This window comes from Polistes canadensis, unplaced genomic scaffold, assembly GCF_001313835.1.
Source record: "Polistes canadensis isolate GaletaPanama2010 unplaced genomic scaffold, ASM131383v1 scaffold_132, whole genome shotgun sequence".
Classification (NCBI taxonomy): Eukaryota; Metazoa; Arthropoda; class Insecta; order Hymenoptera; family Vespidae; genus Polistes; species Polistes canadensis.
In genome coordinates this window covers 109,304-124,621 of record NW_014569679.1, presented here as the reverse complement: position 1 = coordinate 124,621, position 15,318 = coordinate 109,304, and the positions used below count along the sequence as shown (strand labels likewise).

At 30.6% G+C, this 15,318-nt stretch overlaps 1 protein-coding gene across 3 annotated transcripts in view; it reads left to right on the top strand.

The window, feature by feature from the left end:
• Positions 1-7,552, top strand: part of LOC106788280 (diacylglycerol O-acyltransferase 1) — a 144,036-nt gene extending 136,484 nt beyond the window's left edge. For all 3 annotated transcript variants that reach the window (XM_014751420.1, XM_014751421.1, XM_014751419.1), the window contains 3 exons: positions 218-396; positions 6,704-6,854; positions 7,277-7,552. In XM_014751420.1, the coding sequence (XP_014606906.1) occupies positions 218-396; positions 6,704-6,854; positions 7,277-7,453 (507 nt within the window). In that variant the 3' untranslated portion in view covers positions 7,454-7,552. The remainder of the gene's footprint in view (positions 1-217; positions 397-6,703; positions 6,855-7,276) is intronic.
• The last annotated feature ends 7,766 nt before the right edge of the window (positions 7,553-15,318 follow it).

Below are 15,318 nucleotides of genomic sequence, written 5' to 3'. Positions count from 1 at the left end.
TAAGAAATAATAATAAAATAAAATTTCTAGTTGCTGAAGAAGTCCCAATAAAGGGATGAAACGTCCAACTAAATCAAACATAGTTCTACTTCTTTCATGTCCAAGTTCCCTGTTAAATTTCATCATTAAAAATTGTAATTTTTGGACGAGAGAAATACTAAATAAATAAATTTTAATATATTGTCTCATATCAATTTCTGAATTCTTCTTTTTGCAGATCCCAAATCATTTGATGTGGTTATGTTTCTTTTATTTAATATTTCATTCATTTCTAAATTTAATGGGTGAACTGTTACACTTTGCTGATCGAAATTTTTACTGTGATTGGTGGAATTCGAACAATATCGACACATTTTGGAGAAGTTGGAACATGCCTGTACATAGATGGGCTGTACGGTGAGTACTTACCAACACTATAATATAAATGTTGCATATAAGTTGTAACTATAGGTCGTATATGGAACAATAGCTTGTCATCATGAAGTAGTGAATGCATATTGTATGAATACTTGACATATAAGCATATATAAGCATTAACATAGAGAAACTTTTACTACTTTTAACTTTCCATTAGAATATTAATAAACGTTATTAATTTAATTGCATTTATATATGATGATAACTTAAAGATGTCAAAAAAAGTGATATAATATATTTAGTTTTATCTGTTTGATCAGCACAATTATTTTTCAGTTTTAATTATTAAGTAATTTATTAAATACATGTTTAATATATATATCTTTTGTGGGAGTGGTCAGTCATTGTACCAACAATGAATGAATTTGTTTAAATAATTATATGTCAAGGTGTTGCATCAAGCTTTTGCTAAATTTATATTTGAAAATATTCCCTATAAATATAAATTACATTTGCAAAGATTTTTAATTAAATCAGGCAAATTTTTGTAACGATTAATATAAATACTATACTCATATTTAGTTTGATAAATAAAAAAGAAATATCGTTAAACAAATAATTCAAGTAAAAGTTTATAGTACTATATAGTATGTGTACAATAAAAATGCTTTATTTCTAAAAAATACTATTTATTAAATTGTACACAAAAAGAAAACATACACAAAAAGTATATAGCATATTGAAATACTTACTGTTGAAGTATCATTTATTTTTCAATAATTAGTATTGCATTGATTACATGAAAAAAGAAAAATATCAGATAATTAACTGTACATACATGTGTGTCATTTAAAGATAACACAAAAGAAATCTTATATCCCTCAAAGAAATATCATACAGATTACTATGACAATTATCTTACATACACATTATTATTCCTATCTTCATTCTTATGAAAATACATGAGATAATTAATAATTATGTTATCCATGTGCTTTCCTATAAAAGATAAGAAAAAAAAGAAAAGAAAAGAAAAGAAAAGTAAGAAAAAGAAGGCCAAGGTATGCGTACTAAAGTGCCTGAAGAATTTTTCCTCTTTCACAGAGTGAAAGGTACACGTAGTAGAACATTATGGAGAGAAAAGAATAGGGATGTGGAAGGGAAAAGGGAAAGGAAGGGAGGGAGAGAGAGAGAAGATGAAAAAGATAGGTGGGTAGAGAAAGATTGGTGCTGGTGGGGTGGGATGGGTTTAGAAAAAAGGGATTGAAGTGAGAGTAGGGGTTACATGATGGGAAGAAGAAGAAGAGGAAGAAGAAGAAGAAGAAGAAAAAGAGAAGAGGGGGTGGAAGGGATAGAGTAGGATAGCTCAGAAGTAAACAGCAAAAATAAAGTAAAAAAGAAAAAGAAAAATGGAAGAAGGAAGCAAGAAAAGAGGGGTAAAGGGGGGGGGTGGGTTGTAGTAGTAGAAGCAAAGGAAGAAGTAGCAGAAGTATAGGAAGAAGTAAAAGAAGAAGGGTGAAGGGTGAGATGGGATGGTAAAGGTAGAAGGAAGGAAGGAAGGAAGGAAGAAGTTGGTGAACATAGAAAGAAGAAAAGGTAGATGGGGAAACAGGATGAGAGAACTCGTAGCATCCTACTCTTACAAGGGAACCTGGACCTTTGATCGAGCTTTTCCTCTTCCCTTCTAACCGAACCGGTTAAACTTCGTTAACGAGTGTGCCTGGCTGCCTCCCTTTAAGAAGATTTAATTACATTTTTCGCGAGTGCCAGGGTTTTTCTGTCTACCCAAGATTCAGTTTCTATCTTTCTTTCTTTCTTTCTTTCTTCTTCTTCTTCTTTTTCTTCTTCTTTTATTTTTTCTTTTTTCCCTACCTTTTTACTACATCTCTTTCTATCTCTTACACATACACACTTTTAGTTTATATATATATATATATAGATATGTATATTTTGGTTGGAAAAAGAAAAATATATTATTTTTCTTTTGGATCCCAACAGTTTTTTTTGTTGTTTTTCTAAGTTAAACCGTAGTCATCCTTATAATATTATATATACCAAGTTTCGTTTTCATTCTATGTTTTATGTTACTAAACTTATGTCCCCTTTCCTTTCCCTACACCAAGTATTCCTTCACCATCCTTATTCACTCCTACTTTCAACTTTCACGTTACTTATTTCTGTTTAACTTATTTTAACGTTGTTCATCTGCATGCATGGTGTCTCTATTTCAATCTCACATTTAATTTTCATTTTGTCATAAGAATTATAATATTATATACGGTTAATTATCATATATTCAATTTTATTTCTAGCGTATCATCACTTTTGCTTTATTCTTTAACATTTTATTGTTGTTTTTTTTTTGTTTCTTTCGTTAAATTTCTTTTCCTTTTGCTTTGAATTTTTTTTGGCCCCCCACTCCCCTTTTCTTTTTCTTTAGTTTGTTCTTTCTCGTTCAACAAATAGGGACTACTTTACTTTAGCTAGAATGTTGGGGGTCATATATACATGTATACTATATACATATATTCATGTGTGTATATATATATATATATATATACAGGGAATGTATGTATGTAGGGAATATATATATGTAGACGGGAATGTTTTCGCGTCTAGATTTCTGAGGTGGTTGAAGTTTAAAAAGCATTTTCCTCCGGCAACGAGGTAGGTACTACTGATAAAAAGAGCTTTCCACAGAGTATGGAAACTTAACTCTCGGCTGACTTCAAAGCAAGCTTTCTCTCTATCTTTCTCTTTCTTTCTGTCTTTCTATCTTTATCTTTATTTTTCTTTTTCTCTTTGCGATTTTCCTCGAACCCGATGATCGTTCCCACGACGTATGTAAGTATCTATATATGTATACGTAAAAAGTGAAAAAAGAAATAGATCCGATTCTGCAGATAAAATTCTTATTTTGACCAAGGTTTGCTCTTTCCCTTTTTCCGGATATTTTTTTCTTCTTTTTTCCTCGTTGTTTTTTTTTCCTCTCCCCTCTCAACTCTTTTACGAGTTTATTTTTATTCGTAGTTTTTATTTAATAATTATATTTAGAATATATTTACACAAAAGGAGAGGGGGGGGGGAGGAAACAATTGGTTTACTCAAAGGAAAAAATAGTTGAACGTAAAATGTGAGATCAAATGTAATACTTGTATGAGATTTGTGAAAAAGATAAAAATAAAATAGAAAAGAAACAAATGTTTAATTATTTTTCACTACAGTAATTAAATTAGATCTTTCGATTTTTCTTTTATTTTTATAATACTCTTTTACTCTCTTTCACTCTCTCTCTCTCTTTCTCTCTTTTTTTTCTTCTTTCTTTCTTTCTTTCTTTCATTCTATTGAATCAGTGAAGCTTTGAAATCAAGCTTTTTATACTGCTTTTCTCATCTACATAGAAAAAGAGAGAGAGAGAGAGAGAGTGAGATAGATAGAATGATTGATAGAATTAGGTTTATCAGACTAATGGGTTTAAATTTATACAAGATGTTCCAGTTTCTTTTTTATTTCTTTTTTCTCATAAAAATAAAAAGAACAAGAAACAAATGTTCATTTGTCTATGGGTTCATTTATCAAAAAATTGTAACAAAAATCTTGTGCTATACTTAAAAAAAATAAAATTAGGATACTTTGTATATACTTAAAGTGCATACTGTTTTTCACACACACACATTACGTCATATCAAATAATAATATAATTTATTTAAATAAATAATATATAATTCCTATAAATTGACACACACACACACACACACAGAAAATCTAAGTAGGCTTGTGAACCTAACTTGACCAGTGAACCTAACTTGACCTAAAAAACCTAACTAGACTCAACTTAGTTCATAAACCTAACTTGACCTGTCAACTTAACTTGGTTCATAAACCTAACTTGACCCATAAATTTAACTTTGCCCATGGGGCCAGGTGTGTGAGGCCCTAAGGGATTATAAAGCTATTTGAAAATTGCATCAAACGAAAATTGTCTTTTTTTCTGAGCATCAAGATGGTATAACCCCTTTTAAATGATTCAATTCTTCCAAATGAAAGATACGAAAAGGGAGATAGTAGAACGAATGGAAAATAAAGAGAAGATAGAGTAAAAAAAAAAAAGAAAAAATCATAGAAAGGTTTTCTGAAGGGGTATCACGAGTATAGAACGAACGTAGAAGATGACAAGGAAGACCAACATAGTCGTCTTTTCAGGTTTGTAATGGGAAAAGCCGATACGCATCACAGTGCGCACTTAGACCTGTTTATTCCCTAGGGCATTTATAATGCTGCTATAACTGGAGATATTCTCAACCATCTTTCTTCCTTTTCCCTTCTCATTTTCTCATTTTCAAACGAAAATAAGAATAAGTAGAATAAGAAGAAGAAGAAGGAAATGTAAGGAAAGGAACGAAAACGACACGAAATGCAGGAAACGTGAAAGGGACAGAATGGAAAGTTAGAAGGGATGTGATGGTAGGGTGGGTGGGTTTAGGGTCGAGAGGTAAAAAGTGGGAGTAACGTTGAAAGTGGGTTCAGCTGAAGGGAATCTTTTGAAAGGTGCAACGCGTGGTCTCAGTGAAACTCTCAGAACTGTCGACGACTACGACGACGTCTAACCTTCTCAGATTTTCTTCCCTTCCTTCCTTCCTTCATTTCGTTTTACCCCTTTTCCTTTCTCATCACTTTATCCCTAAATAAAATTTTCTACCCATCACCCGTGTTCCAACACCTTTTTCTTCTTTTTCTTTTTTTTTCTTCTTCTTCTTCTTCTTCTTCTTCTTTGTACCTTCTGTTGCATCTTCCGTTACTTTTTCTTATGTTAACTCCTACTATCTCATGTAGAAATATATATTTAAAAATATTATGTATTTTGTACATGAATTTTCTCTGCCACTTTCGAATGCATCCCTTCCGATAAACCAGACTGCGAACGATCCCTTACGAAAAATCCCTTCACACGATTTCAAGCTTTCTTCTCGAGTAAAAACGTTTACACGAACACCGAGAATTTACGAATGCACCGAAGAAAAATTCTACTGGGTGTACTCGAAACTTTGTGGTTAGATGATTTTTGCAAAAATATTTTAATTCAATTATTCGAAATACGTTTGCAATTAATTTTGAGAGTTTTTAAATTACTCTCTTATACAAGAGTAAAATTATTTTATAATTTAAATAATACATTTAGTAAAGTATAAACTATCGGAAACCACGAATAATTAACTTTCGAAATCAGTTCAGTACTGCATTCTAACCTATAAATATTTCGAACGAATTAAAAGAACTTTTTCTAATTAAATTTAAGTCTTCAAATTGAATGATATTCTTAAATCGTACAATTAATAGTAATAATAATAAACAATACAAAACGAATAATTAATTTTCGATATCATTTAAGTACTTTCATTCAATTCTAACCTATAAATTTATCACACACAAACGAATAAAAAAAGGATTTTTTCTAATTAAATTTTAGCCATAAAATTGTGAATATTATTTTTAAATCGTAAAAATTAATAATAATAATAATAATAATAATAATAATAAATAGAGAAAATAATACAATATAATATACATGAAGAATTTAATCGAGGTAAAATATTATATAATTGATTTGAAGAGTATCCAGTTAAATACTTTTGGTCCACCCAGTACTTGAAAGCTCTTTGCTCTTTCATCCAGAAATCTTATCCCTTACTTTCCAACCCCCTATTCCCCTCTACCCTTCTTCCCCATTCACTATTTTCTCTTTTTAACTATCATCATCTTTTTCATTCACTTTCTCCGCGTGCCTTATCATCGAGTACCTTCTTGTTTATATATTCTAGACTACCATTTCTAGATGTTCTATATTGATAAAGAAGAAGGTATTAAGTCGGTAAATCGTGGCAAACCTGGAAGCCTCTTCCAACGTTGATATTTATCGCTAATTGCTTTGACCTTTGACTCTTTATTTCCCTTTTTTCCCTTTTCCCTTTTCTTTATATTTCTTTCATTCTTACCTTTTATATTCAAAGTACTGGAAAAACGTTGTCGAAATAACTATAGATATATATTTTTAATAATAATAATAATTATTATTATTAAATAATAGAGAAAATGGGGTTTTCTTCCTCCCCTAAGAAAAATAAATTGCATTTCGTAATATTGCACACTTTAACTTGTATTAAACTAAATAATATCATATATATAAGTATAATTATTTATAATAATAACATAAACGTGACATTGAACGTGTTAAAAATATTGAATATTGACACATAAACACTTGAAATTTTTAAACACTTCAATACTACTTCAAAATCAATTGAAAATCCACATCCCAATAACCTAAATATTCTTTTTCTTTTTCCAGACATTTGTACATACCAATTGTTGAGATGGGTTACAGTAAAAATACAGCATCAATAACTGTCTTTTTCATCAGTGCATTCTTCCACGAGTATCTCGTCAGCGTACCATTGAAAACATTTAAAATCTGGGCATTTTTAGGGATGATGGGTCAAGTAAGTATATTATTAATTAATATCAATATAAATGTCTTATTTCCAAATGAAAACAATCAGAATAATTGGACTAATTAATTCCCTTAAATTAGTATGCATTTATTTATTCAAATTTTTAATGTTAAATGTTTTGATATTGTTTGTTTTTTTCTTTTTGTAAAAAGTTTTACCAACTTTGTGTTTTCTTAACAATAACCCTTTTTGAATAACCTTCCACCACGTGACACCACCCCTTTATCTATGCCTACGTTTTTTTTCTCTTTCATTCTTTCTTGTTTTTATAAATATTTTTGTTAATGCACGCACTTAGATTTGAATGTTTCCTTTCACCCTTCTAGTAAAAATAATAATTAAAAATGAAAATATATATAGTATGTTCTTAAATGATCATGTTGGTATAATAATGAATGATAATTTTTCAGATTCCGTTGTCATCGTTGAGCAAACTGGTTGAGAAAAAATTAGGCCCCAGGTGGGGTAACATCGTTGTATGGTCCAGTCTCATCATTGGACAACCCCTTTGCATTCTGATTTATTATCACGACTATGTGGTCACTCATTTTGGTGAAACCTTATTGGAGGATTATTCGGTTGTATAGGAGGAGTTTGACAAATTTATTATTCATCGGTAATTGGAGATAAAAAAGTATTTCTAAAAGAAAACAAATATCAGGAAAGAAAACATAAAAAGAAAAACCAAAAAAACAAAAAAAAACAAAAACAAAAAATAAGAAGGAAAGAAAGAGAGAGATTAATTAATATATTTTAGGAGTGGTAGGGGGAGGTGGGGATCAGGAGAGTGTTCCTTTTTTTTTATTCAACAAATTGTTTCTTTTTCTTTCTTTCTTTCTTTCTTTCGTTTCGAGTAGGAGAACAAAAAAGTGCTCATAAAAAGAAATGGTTATTAAATAAAATACAGGAAAAAAAAAGAAAGAGTTCGAGAATACTGTTGCTAATGCAATTTATTAATAAAAAAAAAATATGCAAAAGGTAGAAGCCAAAAAAAGAAAATAAAAAATAGAAGACAATTCATCGTCAAATTTAATAATTATTTCGAACACCAAAGGACACTGAAAAATAAACATTTCTAATATTAGAATGGTATCAATGAAAAATTCAAATTCTCTCCAACTCTTCTTGCAGAAAAAAAAACAAAAAGAAAGAAATATACTGAGTATAAACAAATAGAAGGAAGTTTGAGAATAATACGGAGTGCCTTAAACGTACCGTCGTTTATATTTTTTTAATCATTCTTATAATAGTATTTTTTCCTTTATTGTAAAATACACTTCTTCTTTATTCTTTTTTTTTTTTAATGTAACAAATTATTACACTAACATAAAGATGTGTGTTGTATAACAATAGAATCAGTTCTCGAATAAAATCTATATATATCGTAGAGTTAAATAGTTGTTTTTTTTTCTTTTTTTTCGTTTACAAAGAACGTTGAAAAGAAAGAAATAATAATAACGAAAGTTGCATATGTGTGAAAAAACAAAGAAACTAAAATTAAATAAAATCAAAGAAAAGGAAAGAGGAAATGAGATAGTCGAACAGTTTCACGATTTAATTAAATTAGATTCTTTTTTTGTTGAGTAAAGTATTCGAAAATGAATAAAAGTAAACAATGAAAATAATATATGACAAATGAATATGCAAATGATGCGCCATATTGAATATCATGGCGGACATTAGAAAAGTTTCGTTAATGCTATAATGCTTTGTATTTTCTATGGAAACGATTTTTACCAACTCGATTTCGTAACATGCCATTTCGTATAATACTAATTGAAAAGAAACACGTTATATATATATACATATATTTTTTTTTTCTTAAAAGTGCTAAACAATTATGCCATAGCGTATTATAGGAATCATGGAATTTACAGCAGAAAGTATTTTATTCGTAATTAAAAAAAAAGATGGATTGAATTGTTAAAACACTTTCGTCGTTGTTTAAATGCGAACAAATAATTTAACATATTTTACATACGCATGCTAAGATTTTTGCTATAAAGCTGCCAAGAGTTTTAAGTCCTCCATTTATACAGAAAGTTGACTCAAAAGTTACTGAGTAATTCATAAAATTTCATTAATATTTTATTCAATTTTACAGATTTCTTATAACCCTTGCATTTTTATAAATTAAAACCTATATATATATAAACAGAATATTAAAATATTTAAACATAACCTAGAAAAATCCAAATAATTATCTTTTCATCCAAATTCCTTACGCTTTTATAAATGATATTTGTAATAATATAAACAGTGGAGAAAAATGAACTTAGAAAACAAAATCAATAACAACAAAACAGAATGTTTAAATATTCAAAAAGAAATTAGAAAATAAATTCAAAATCAAATTATTCTGTTTCTATTTAAATATATTTTAGATCTCTAAAACTATCACCAGTTTTGTACTTTTATTTAATAAAACATATAATTTAGTAAATTGTTGGAAAAAAAAGAAATGAAATGAATAATCGAAGAGAGAAAAATGAATAGAAAGAAATAATTTGGTAACATTTGATATCCACCCTGTATGAATATATATATTACGGTGCCACGGTTAATCTTAAGAAGAATAAAGATTTTCTAGAAATATTCCCTTCCCTTTTTTGCGAGATTATCTCATACGACTGGTAACAAAAGATATTTGCGAGTTTGTTGTTGTCGAATAAACGAAATCTTTCTAACAAGTTCTTTTGAAATTTTTTCCTACTCTTTTCCACATCGGGATAAGAGCCCAAGAAGTACCTACGACGAGAGGGTCGTTGAAAAGGTAGCCCTTTTCTTTCTTTTTTTGTTTTCTTTTTTACTTCTTTAAGGGTTTACCCTCCTGTTCCTAGTTTTTTTTTATCTTTCTTTCTATTTCTTACCACGGTCAATGGTCGACTAATGATTTAGTATACTTTTATCTTTATTTTGTTAAATATTAACTCATATATATATATTTGTTAGAAATTTTAATTATTTATAATATAATGAAAATAAAAAAAAAAAAATTGTAACTACCTCGCAACACAATAATTGTTTTTAATGTTTAATAATAAATTAATACAACACACTTTAACCGCAAATATTTCGATTTATATTTTATTATTTTAATGCACAATGCAAAATAAGATTAATCATATTGTAAAAGGATTTGAGTCAACTTTAAAGGATGGTTTATAACATTTCTAAATAATTTTTAATATCAATCCTATAGAAATATGTGTTTTTTAGTTTGATATTTAGAAAAATGTAAAATAAAAATAAAATCATATTTCAAATATTGTCGATCAATATTATTGTTTTAAATATTAGTAGAACAATTAGAAAATATTTATATTAGACGATTTTGCTTAGTTTAGAAAACATTGAACCAATCAATCATACCGGAACAGATATCGAGTATGTTAACACGTTTACTGAACATTACAACGATACAAATACATTCGTATTAAGTTTTTCAATATTTAAACAAAATCACAAACGTCAATCTATAGATAAATTATTTAATTAGAAAATGTACAAAAATATTTGACCTATTCATTATATAAAACTTTGACGAATCACCAATTAGGAATCGTTGTGTGCATTTATGCATAGTTCATTCAAATCCTTTGAACTATATTTATTTCAGCAATCTAAAGGACTTATCGATTGTCATTTTAATATCGTCCGTTCATTATTATAAACGCAAACAAACAAACAAACAAGTAAACAAACAAACAAACAAAACAGAAAGGACCCTCGTAAAGTTTCTTTTATTCTGTAGAAAAAAAAAAGGAAAAAGAAGACAGTATTATACCAAGCAGCAGGTTTTCTAAAAGAAATGAGAGAGAAACAAGAAAAAAGATACAAAAGGGGTGAGCTTTTGCGGTAAAAGACAAAGAGGAACCACCCCTTTATCCTATCCCCCACCTGAAGAAACGAAAAAAATGGAAAAGGGCAAGAAGAACTAGAAGAAGAAGAAGAAGAAGAAGAAGAAGACAATAACAAAAGGTAAGTTTTCCCAAAGAAAGATATTCCACGATTCGTGTATCGCGTCGTTGTAACATTAATAGAGAAAAAGAACACCACCAGCAGCACCACCATTGAAAGTCACTATAACGTATATAGCGAATGAAAGAAAAGAGGATGATGATAGTAGTAGAATAAACCGTGTGCTTGTTTTAGAAAAAACCGAAAGAAGAGAATCAACCGTTACAGGAAAATAGTAAAAGTAAAAATATAAAGAAACATTCCTTCGAATTTTTTTTCATACATTTTATTTTATTTTTTTTTTTTTTTGTTTTAAGTATATATATATATACGAGAATATCTTTCTTTTTCGATGGAAAATCGAGGAGAATGAAATATCTTTGCGATCCCTATCTTGATGGAAACAGAAGTCAACGATAGAGTTACGGGGGTTGGTGGGGGTAGGTTTGAGAAAGATAAAGGGAATGGTTAGATCGAACGAAAGTAAAGAATTCGTTTCTTTTTTTTTTTTTTCTCTTATTAAATTCACTTTACCTGTCTTGAAATGAGATGGAAAAGAAGGGGCAAAGGGAAAGAAAAAGGAAAAAGGAAAAGAAAAGAAAAAAGAAAAGCAAAAGAATTGATCGTAAGACTCATGTATATTATATATAATATATACTGGAATAAAAGCTGATTAAAAGATAAGATAAAAGTTGGAGAGTAGGTAGGAAGGAAGATTAGTTAAGGGAAAAAAAAAATTGGTGGTTATTCGAGGGGTTGTGTGATGATGGTGGTGATGGTGGTGATGGTGGTGGTGGGTTACAAGCGATAAAAATAAATTTTATTTTTGTTAGTATATATTATAAAGATTGGATCAAAGTTTTATTCTAAGTTATGGCAATGATGTATATAAGATGTCAAATATTAGGTGGTAAGAAGAATTATTATTGTAAGGGGGAAAAAAAGAAAAGGGTGTAAAGGTGTTGATTATACACACTGGTTATGGTTATAAAAAACGATTAAAGTTAATTTGATTTCTTTAGATAGCTCATGATTATTTTAGCCTAAATTTTCTTAGGGGTTACTTTATATAAGTGGAAAATAAGTATACGTGTAAGCAAAACATTTGACAATAGAAAAACTGATTTATGGGAGCGGTAGTAAAGAAAAATATGAATCATTTTCTATTCACATATACTGAATTCGGATCAGGATTTTATTTAGAATAGATAAATGAATGAAAAAAAATGATTTTAAAAGAAGATAAATAAAAGATGATTAAAAATATCATTCCCCCCTCCCTCTCCTATCCCCAGAAGAATGTATTTTTATTGGGATGTTGATGAGAATGATGAAAAGTATGCATGATTTTTTGCTATACATATAAACCCTGGATTTGAGAGACCTGAAGTGTCGTCATATTGGGATTCTAGTGGAATGAAAGAAAAGGGGTAGAAAGAAGAAAGAATTGTTGGGAAAAGGGTGGATATTTGGGGGAGGGTGGTCTGCTGGGTAGGCCAGGGTTCTCGAAAGGAATACTTTTTTAACAGACGACGACCCTTGGGCTTTCCTCTTGTTTGATGAGACTCGATGTCACGAGCCGTTTGCCCTGAGGAACAAACCCTGGCGATGAATAAATTAATGATGCAGAGGGTTCCTCGTCGACAGTCGAACATACGTCTGCGTCACCACGATCTATACCCGAGCATGTTAAATGACGTCCAAGTACGTGACGGACATGACATCTGCGTATCCTAACTTTACTCCCAATTCTTACTTATTTTTAAGAATAACCTTTAATCTAAACCCAAATTTTATTTCTAACCTCAAAACCTTTTATAACCTCTTCCTATTTTAATTCATTCAATTGTTTCTTTATTCTTTTTTTTATCTATTTAAAGACCGTTTATTTTGGACCCATACTGCATTTCTAACCTAAAAAACTTGTATATTTTGATTCTAATTCATCATTCGTTTCTTTTTTTATTTTTTTGTTTTTTTACTTTAATAATCTTTCATGTGGACCCAAACTTTGTTTCTAACCTCAAAATCTTTTATAACCTCTTTCTATTTTAATTCATTCAATTGTTTCTTTATTCTTTTTTTATCTATTTTAAGACCCTTTATTTTGAACCCATACTTTATTTCTAAGCAAAACAAACTTTTATATTTCTATTCTAATTCATCATTGGTTTCTTTCTTTATTTTTCTGTTTTCTTTAAGAATCTTTTATCTTGACCCAAACTTTATTTCTAACCTCAAAACCTTTTAACTATCCTATTTTAATTCATTCAATTGTTTCTTTATTCTTTTTTATCTACTTTAAGACCGTTTATTTTGGACCCATACTGCATTTCTAACCTAAAAAACTTTTATATTTCTATTCTAATTCATCATTCGTTTCTTTCTTTATTTTTCTGTTTTCTTTAAGAATCTTCCATCTTGACCCAAACTTTATTTCTAACCTCAAAATCATGAACTTTTTATTTTAATTTATTCAATCTTTTCTTAATTGTTTTATTCCTCGATTAAATATCATTCATATTGAGACGTGTACGTATAAAAGAATTCGAATGAGAATAATTATTAATTACAAATATTTGTTTTCAAAAATAAATACGAGATATTTATAACTAACTTTTACGCTAATTAATAATCAACTGTAAACTAATATTCGTCAAATTCTATACACGTCAGAAACAAACTATATATTTTTTGTTTCCAAAAAAATCCTAGAAATAAACCACACCTCCTCCCCCTCCCCCCACCTTCATTTCTCGTGAATGCAAAATTTCCGTAGAAATAGATAACAGGCGTTACTTTTTCTGACGGAAATAAATTATCACATCCGCAAGAACTTTCAAACAAAAAGTACACAACCACCTATCTCTCTCTCTCTCTCTCTCTCTCTCTGTTTATACATTCACAAATAAATTCATCTATAAACGTTAGCTAAATTACCAGATATATTCTCCCTAATTATATAATTATTTTTTTATATATATATATTCGGAAATATCACAACACAAATTCATTTAACGAATTAAAAAATCCCTACGAGGAAAAAAAAGATAAAAGAAATGAAAAAATATAAAAAAAAAAAACGAAAGAACCGAAAAAGAATAGAAAAATGAAAGAGAGAGAGAAAAAAAAAGCAGGGAAATCCCCTATATATATTATTCCATTTCCAACGTGGGAAACGTCGAAGTATATTTGAGTAACGGGTCGCTCGAGTCTCTTTGAACGTCGGCCCTTTTTCAACGTATAACGCGAATTACCGTGAAAAATCGTAGGAATTTTTCGAATGGCTAGGACGGGGGTTTAGTACGAGAGAGAAAAAGTGAAAGAGAGAGAGAGAAAGAGAAATAACAGGACGACTAAAAGGAGCATATGAGGAAGGGGTGAAGTTGTAGGAATAGTAGTCATTGCAGAATAGGGTGTGAGGGTGTGAAGGGGGGTTGGGGACTGAAAGAAGTTGAAGAAAAGAAAACGGGTGTTGGGAAGGGGGTAAGATGGGGAAGGGGGTACATGAAAAGAGGGCAAGGGCGAAGGTGAAGGTGGTGATGGTGGATACGTAAAAATTTCATTTTTCTCAAGAAAGCATCGTGATAGAATAAGAAAAAGTATTTCGAATGAAAGAAGAAGAATAAGAATAAAAAGAAGAAAAAATAAGAAGAAGAAGAAGAAGACAGATAGATCGGGTCTGGTTCGGTGCAAATTGAAATATTGTATGAATTTCACGCTTGAAGATTAGAAATCAGTCGACGTAAATTCATTTTCCAATCTCGGATGGGTAGAAGAGGGTGCGCGCCAAAAGGATAGAAAGGGAAAGAAGAATAAGAATAGGATAAAAAGAGAGAGAAAGAGAAAGAGAGAAAGTTAGGTGATGTAGCATGCTCGAATAAAGCTTCGGTTGGTCTTTTGAATCCTCCCACTCACTCTCTTTTCCCTATCTTTCTTGCTCCGCAGAACCGTTCGCGTTATCCCGTAAGGTGGATTGCACGGTGTCGACGTTTCGGGTGGAGTGGGATGGTCGCGGAGGTTAGACGGGGAGGGGGAGGGTGGCGGGAGTGAAGAAGGAGTGTGGGGGGTAGGTGCTACTGCCGAGTGGGACGGTTGGGGTAAATAGAAAGGGAAAGAGAATGCTAGAGGGTTGAAGAAGAAGAAGAAGAAGAAGAAGAAGAAGAAGAAGAAGAGAGGTGGCACTGGAAGAGGATGACAAGATGAGAGGAGGATGTAGGTAAAGGGGTGAGGGAGGGAGAGAGGGAGGTAGTAGTAGTTGAGCGAGAGGGTTGGAATGGTAGAAGAGGAAGAGGAAGAGGAGGAGGGGGGTGGTTGGCAGTGGTGTGGCAGCAGGGCAGAGAGCAGGCAACCGAATACGAACGAGTGAGAGTGAGATAGAGTGAGATAGAAAGGGTAGTTGGTGGGATAACGGTAGTGGGGAGGTTGGTGGATGGTTCGGAGAGAAAAGTGGTGGGGGGTTTTGCGAGAGCGCAACACGATGCTATAAGGG